We start from the raw sequence: 7,477 nt of genomic DNA on the forward strand, positions 1-7,477 counted from the left end.
CATTTTATTTTATTTTTTGGAGGTACAGGACAAACAGTTGTAGAAAAACAGCATGTACAGTACTCGTTCATAATTATGTATATACATAAATCTATTCCATGTTCCCTGGGGTTAGAGAGCCTGCCTGGGAAGCCAGAGGTCCCAGGTTGTTTGTTGTTGTTTGAGTCCAGGCCTCAGCCATGTGTCAAAGTGTCCTTGAGCAAGACACTTGACCCCTAACTGCTCCCTGAGGCTCTGCCTAAGTAGCGCCCACTGCTACTGTTACTTAGGATGGGTTAAATGCAGAGAACATATAACTGTTATAATATATATATATATATATATATATATATATATATATATATATATATATATATATATATATATATAGTTACTGTATATGCACATATACAGTGACAAATACCACAAGGGAGTGTGGACTAGGGTTTAATGCCGGCAGGGGAGATTTATGTGTGCGCTACTGTGGGCACAACGCATGGGCATGCACGGCCAGTGTGTTACTTTTTTTGAGGGTTTTGTTACTTTTGTCACTTTAATGCGGTTAATTCGGTTAATTTGGTACAAAAAATGTACTCCATGAAGTGTAGACGTCGGAGGTTTTTTCTTTTTCTTTTTTGTGATGAGTTTGTGATGGGTGCTCGTCATTTTTCCTGGGGGCTTTAGCACGAGGCACCCACAGTATCGGCGCCCTTGAATGCTGGGATCCCTGGGATCCCGGAAATCCCGGGGTATTTACCCTCCCGCGAATTGGCTTCGGTTCACGGGATCCCGAAGGTTGTTTTTTTCTTGTTAGAAATTACTACTAATTAGCAGAAAGGCCTATCTACAGCGCGGAGGAATTATTACTATTATAATTAGCCAAGTCCTTTCTGCGTTGCCGACCAAGGTCCCATCGTCCCGTTTTGGACCAATATGGGACTCACTGAATTTAACAGTAATGAACAAAATAAAACACAAAGAGAAGGCCAGTAAGTTTGTCGTAGGAGTCGTAGGACCCAGATTGGACCTCCTGTGCCATATGTTCAGTCTGCGCTGCTCTGTGCTGCTGCACGCACTGTCGGGTGGAAACGGTAAACGGAAGACTTGCCCCAAAACACGTCACCCTCATTTCTTTCACAGACAAGCGGTTCTTGTATTCTTGTATTTGTTTTGCTGAGGATAAGGTTAGGAATATAGTTTTACTGAGGTTAAGTTTAGGAATAAAGTTAGGTTTTGGCACCGTTTTACTGCATGAGGTAATGTTTAGGAATAAGGTTAGGTTTAGTTTAGACATAGTTTGAGATTACGTTTAGGAATACCAGGTGAATACTGTCGGATTTCCCCCTTGGCGACTGTGTTTTGGGGCGAGCGCCTGATAGCTTAGTAAAACTCCACCATATCTCCAGAACTGAAGAGAAAATGCACGCTAAAGTTAACGCGTTAACGGCACAACACATGGTGGTCTGTCTGATCAAACAGAATGCCCAAAACAAGAGCAAACAGTCCCATAACGTAACGTCACGTCAGAAACACAGAACACCCCAGCAGCAGTGCCAGTGTCACACAGGTGGCTACCCCAATCATCTCCTGATATGGTATGGAACATCTTGTTCTAAATCTGATCAATCTGATAATTTTCTTATTCATATTTAATAGCAAATAGATAGGTGTCAATGCTTACTAAATACAGGATAGGTGGGCACAATAGGGACATCTGGGCATCTCGATGTGAAATTGGCTATTTTAAGTATCTAAATATAAATGTTTTTAGTGGGCACTTTTTTTTCTTTTTTTTTTAACAGGAATTCCCGGGAAGCCCGGGAAAAGGTCTGAAAATTCCCAGGATTTAAAATGAGCGAATTCCCTGGAAAATCTTAAACCCTAGTGTGGACCATATTATTATTATTATTTTCTTTTGCTTTAAAAGATGTACTGCTTCAACTAAATACCTAGCGGTTTTATTCTTATTTTTGTCTTGTGGTGGAAAAAGTATTCAAATGTTTTACTTAAGTAAAAGTATCAATACTGCAATGTAGAAAAATACTCTTGTTCAACTAAAAGTCTGGAATTCTAAATTGACTTCAGTAAAAGGGGCGGCCATAACTGAGTGGTTAGTGAGCCCGCCTAGGGAGCCAGAGGCCCTGTTTGCCCGAGGTACGATTCCAGGCCAGGCCAGCAAATGTGTCGATGAAATGAAATATGTCCCTGAGCAAGACTCTTAACCCCTAATTGCTCACAGGCCCTCAATGGAAACAAGACCGCAAGGACTTTCATGAACGGACCTGTTAAAGGAATTATCCTTATCCTTAAAACTACAAAAGTATTGGTATCAAAATGTACATAAAGTGCCAAAAGTACAAAGTAGTCATTATGCAGAATGTCCTGTTTCAAGAGTTTTCAAATGTATACAAATATTTAAAAAATAGCTACAAGATCACAATGCCTCGCGTTGTGACGCATTTTGAGCTTTTAGATCTCCTATTTTCAAATGGCCGAAATATAGAGCTGGCGTGTGTGTGTGTGTGTGTGTGTGTGTGTGTGTGTGTGTGTGTGTGTGTGAATCATTTGGCCTAGATTTTCCAGCAAGACCCAATTGTGCAGCCTCACTCTTGTGTTTCGATAGGAGGTGAGTCTGTAAATTAGAGGTGTTGCCTCCAGATGCTTGCACCTTACCCAGATACAGTTTACAGATGACCTCTTTGACATTCTCAGGTTCCCTATCAGCATTGGGTTTAAAACCAAAATATCGCCAAACAGGCGCCTTTGACCTGGGTTTTGGCACCAAATCCCCCGCCTCCGCCATTGTGCCATTGTTTGTCGTCTTGTGTAAACTGCAGTTTGTTTAGAGCGGCCTTCTTTCTCCCTCCTCGTCCCACTCTCGTCACGTGATACGCTTCTGTGGCTCTGTGCCCTGCATGTGACCTGCTGCCTGCACTCTCTAACTCGTTGAGGCAAAGATCAGGTGGAGACAATTTGTACTGTCCAATATCTAAATATTGATAACAGGCTTAGTAATTTAAAGAATGTGCATGAATGCCACAAAAAAATACTTTTATTTAAAGAAAAGAAAAGAAATAAACTTTTTTTACCCAACAGTGCTATCGGTTTACAAGTAACGTAATGGGTTGTTTGCCCGCACACCGGCAACACCGGTAACACCGGGTACCCCGACATCCCTACTAGCAACCAATAAACAATAGCAACCACTGTTTTACCCTAAAAAACGACGTATAACACTACTCAACACTGTCAACACTACTAATACTTTAACACCTTCAAAAACCTTTAACACCTAGGCTACTGTAAAAACCTTTAACACCTACTGTAAAAACTTTATCACCTTCAAAACCTTTCAAACCTTTAACAACGTTAAAACCTTTAGAACCTTAAACCTTAAACCTTTAAAACCTTTAGAACCTTTAGAACCTTTAAAACTAGGGATGTTCACTATTGACTTTTTTTTACCGATATCCGATATACCGATATTGTCCAACTACCATATATATATATCAACTGATACCCATATAGCAGGCTTTTTCACCAAAAGTAAACTAATTGTCAGGTAACAACATCACATATCTAATAAAAAATAAAATAGCGATAATATCAATATAATATTTAATAAATCTAATATAAAACAGTGATGTTGTTAGGTTTTCATGGTGGTCATTTGAGTCCCACTAATCTTAGATTAGATGTTGGCCTATTTAACAATTATGCAGAAGCATAATTGCTTTGATGCCTACAACATTAACGAGCGTCAACGAGCGTCAGCTGGACACTAGCCTCGGAAACCCAGGCTTTTTTTTTTGTTACAAAAGAAAAAAAGCCTGGGGGAGCGATGCAGGAACGATGGTCTTGGACCTTGTTATCTCCTAACCAATCAGAGTGCAGAGGGGCGTCGCTCTAAATTTGGTGACGTCAGCGTGCTCCGTGCACAGGCCGAGGGGGGGAGGGGAGGGGAGGCGGGGACATAGATTGGTGAAGCAATAGGAAGCCACGCACAAATCCAGGCGGCTGTGTTTGGGTCCGCCCTTCAAGACCATGGATTGAGCTCGTAGCCTCAGGCTAGCTGGACACAGACATACACACCTGCCTTCTGCAGTGCTCTAATTTGAAAGTGACTTGAGTCTGTCTCATTTTTCTGCAAAAGCCCTTGAATATGATGGAATATGATTAAGGATTACTGTGATTATGGTAAACTCAAATTTCATATCACACACACCATACAGTAAGAACGCCTGTAACATATTAAAAAAACAAAAACAAAACAATACCGCTATTTTCCGATATTACATTTGTATGCTAATATCGGGAGGCCGATAATATACTTCGCTACGTTCAGCACGGCGACTCACTCACTTTAACTTGCTCTGCGGTGCCTCTCGTGGCTCAAGTTCGCACCAACGGCAGAAACACAAGAAAGGAAGAAAACAGAGCTAACATTGATTTACACTGGACGATACTAAGCAAAACTTAACGATAGAAGATGAAAGTCAATCAATACCAGCAGCGCTGGTCCAGCACCAAAACAGACAAACCAAAACAAAGGAGCAAACAGACGCAGATATTGATTTAGGGTTATTATTTCAGAGTTATGTAGTATGTTTGTAGGAGTTATCAGGCCTAATGCATTTCCCCATTGACTAATTTGAATAAAACTATAACACATAATTTGGCGTGGCCTCCCAGGATCCAATGCCATGGGGGTGTCGCCAAGTTACAGCGATCCTGTGGGAAAGGACCGTTCGCGAATAGAACAGGACGCCACTTCTCCATTGAACTTCAACGGACGCGGCCGCCATGTTATTATCCGTCGCCCTATTACTTTGTGCTCCTTCTTGATACAATAAGACTAGACCAGTGTGTCTCAACCTTCTCTGGATCAGGGCCCACTTGCAAATCTCTAAAACACATAATATGGGCTCACATGCCCATATATGGAGACCCCTGTATGTATGGAGATAGCCCATATGCGAGTATATGCCCATATAAGGAGATCCCTGTTGTCAGCACAAATGGACATTGTTAGGCAACGTATGAAGACATCGGAGCAACAAATCCACATTGTTATGTGATGGTCATGGTCAGTGCCTTGCTCACAGTAGTAAAGGAGCCGTGTCCACAGCTCAAGCTTTAAAGGAGGAGTTCACCCAAAAAATTACTTATTTTCTATCAATTACACACCCCATGAAGCCTTGATTTCATGGATTTATTTTTGTTTTTGTGGCATTCCTAAGACAATAATTTGATGACCGTGTGTATTTCCGGTAGGAGACACAAATAATCTACTTTGTGTCTCCTACCGGATGCATTAGCCGGTAGGAGACGGGAATCAAATTATTAGCTTAGGAATGCGACAAGAACTAAAAAGAATCCATGGATTCAAGGCTTCATAGGGTGTGCAATTGATAGAAAATAAGTCATTTTTTGGGTGAACTCCTCCTTTAAGTGGATCAATCTGGGAACCCATGGCCAAATGAAAAGGAAAAACAGCGCCCTCTGCTGTTTTTTTACTATCTCACTTGGCTCTGGGAGGAAGTCGACGTAGCACACGGAAACCGGGGGTTTTGGTCTGCCTTCAGCCTTTCACTTCCGGTGGTGCGACCATGTTTTCATTCCCACTAACAATATTTCTACACGGAACACTAACACCATTTCTCCCAGAGAACATGGATCGTTTTGGTTATAAGCCCACTTGTTTCTATGATGAAAGAGCAAGTTAAAATGTGAATATCTTTCCGTGGTTTTGTCTGCTCCGCGGACGCTATTGTTAAATGAGTTTCGGTTTGTTTCTAGTGGGGAAGGATCGGCGGACACATAAATCCCGCCCACTACATTTGATTGGGTAAAGCGCGGCCTGCTTCCTGATCTGAAGGCACGCCCACTTGTAGGCCAGTGCGTACGCGATATGACGAACCCCCCCGACAGATTCAAGCGGAGAGCAGAATCTGTTCTTGAGAGATTACAAGTGGATAAACACTCCGCATGTGAACAAATGCTCAGCGCCACGCTGCTGGTGTTTCCAAAAATACTGCGCTCCCATTGGGAACAATTCAAAACATACATCTTGGTGACACCTCTTATCTCCAAATGTTAACTTTTTTGTGTTTTTTCATAAATTAATGCCCTACTTGATCATACATAGTACAGCGTCACACAAACGCATCAGAAGTAGCAGATCCGCGCGCGCGAAACGTCGCCTTTCGAGCTTGTAGATCTGCTACTTTTGAATTTGAACAGTGGTGGAAGAAGTACTCAGATATTTTACTTAAGTAAAAGTTGCAATACCACAATATAGAAATACTCTGTTAAGTAAAAGGCCTGTGTTCAAAATGTTACTTCATGAGTAAAAGTGCAAAAGTATTGGCATCAAAATATGCTTAAAGTACCAAAAGTAAAAGTAGTAAAATGTTTGAAAATAGCAGATCTACAAGCTCACAACGTGTCGCATTGCGACGTGTTGTGAGCTTGTAGATCGGCTATTTTCAAATAGGCTATGTATCAAATAAAAGTGGTTAATGTAAGTTTTATAATATAATCATTTATATCTGCAAAGTATTTAGTAACTAAAGTTTTCAAATATTGTAGTGTAGTAAAAGTACAATATTTGCCTCTGAGATGTAGTGGAGTAGAAGTAAAAATATTGAAAATTGTAAATACTCCAGTAAAGTAAAAGTACCTAAAAAATTGTACTTAAGGACAGTACTTAAGTAAATATACTTAGTTACTTTCCACCACTGAATTTGAATCCCGAAAATGTACAGTTTTGGACATATGAGGTATAATGGCCCCAAAAAGGACATGCCTGATGTCACAATACTGACATCACAGTTTACTGACATCATCAAAATGCAGTGTACCGAAACTGCTTATAAAACAAACCGTCGGCGCCGTTCTCTCCCTCTCAACCTCGCCGCGTGCAGCAACGACGACAACAACATGACCAAGAAGAGACGCAACGGCGGCCGCTCCAAGAAGGGCCGCGGCCACGTGGACAACGTGCGCTGCACCAACTGCGGCGCCCGCGTGCCCAAGGACAAGGCCATCGAGAAGAACGTCGTCAGGAACATCGTGGAGGCGGCGGCCGTCAGGGACATCTCGGAGGCCAGCGTCTACGACTCCTACGTCCTGCCCAAGCTCTACGTTCAGCTGCGGTACTGCGTGAGCTGCGCCATCCACAGCAAGGTGGTGAGCAACCGCTCGGCGGAGGCCAGGAAGGACCGAACCCCACCCCCCAGGTTCAGGCCTGGTGGTGGTGGTGGTGGGCCGCCAAGAGCTGCTCCACAGTAAAAAAAAAATAAAAAGAAAACAGGGGTGGCCCGGACCGCTGGCCTAGCGGTCCGGGCACTCTCATATAGCCTGGCAGCGCGTCGCGCGTTCGAGTCCCGATCCCAACGGCCTTTGCTGCGTGTCTCTCCCCGTTTCCGGTGAAACGTCAATTCACTATCAATAAAGAAATAAAAATCCCCCTAAAAGATCCCCCCAAAAATATAAA

The 7,477-nt window shown here is 42.5% G+C and overlaps 1 protein-coding gene across 1 annotated transcript; it reads left to right on the forward strand.

The window, feature by feature from the left end:
- Positions 1-6,921: 6,921 nt before the first annotated feature.
- On the forward strand, positions 6,922-7,272 carry LOC308093900 (small ribosomal subunit protein eS26-like; the record flags this gene model as incomplete). The annotated part of the gene is made up of 1 exon (XM_080440296.1): positions 6,922-7,272. The coding sequence occupies one exon, from the start codon at positions 6,922-6,924 to the stop codon at positions 7,270-7,272; it is 351 nt and encodes a 116-aa protein (XP_080296422.1).
- Positions 7,273-7,477: the final 205 nt, after the last annotated feature.

The sequence above is a fragment of the Gymnoscopelus braueri genome (genome assembly GCF_963280865.1).
Source record: "Gymnoscopelus braueri genome assembly, chromosome: 2".
NCBI classification, from domain to species: Eukaryota; Metazoa; Chordata; class Actinopteri; order Myctophiformes; family Myctophidae; genus Gymnoscopelus; species Gymnoscopelus braueri.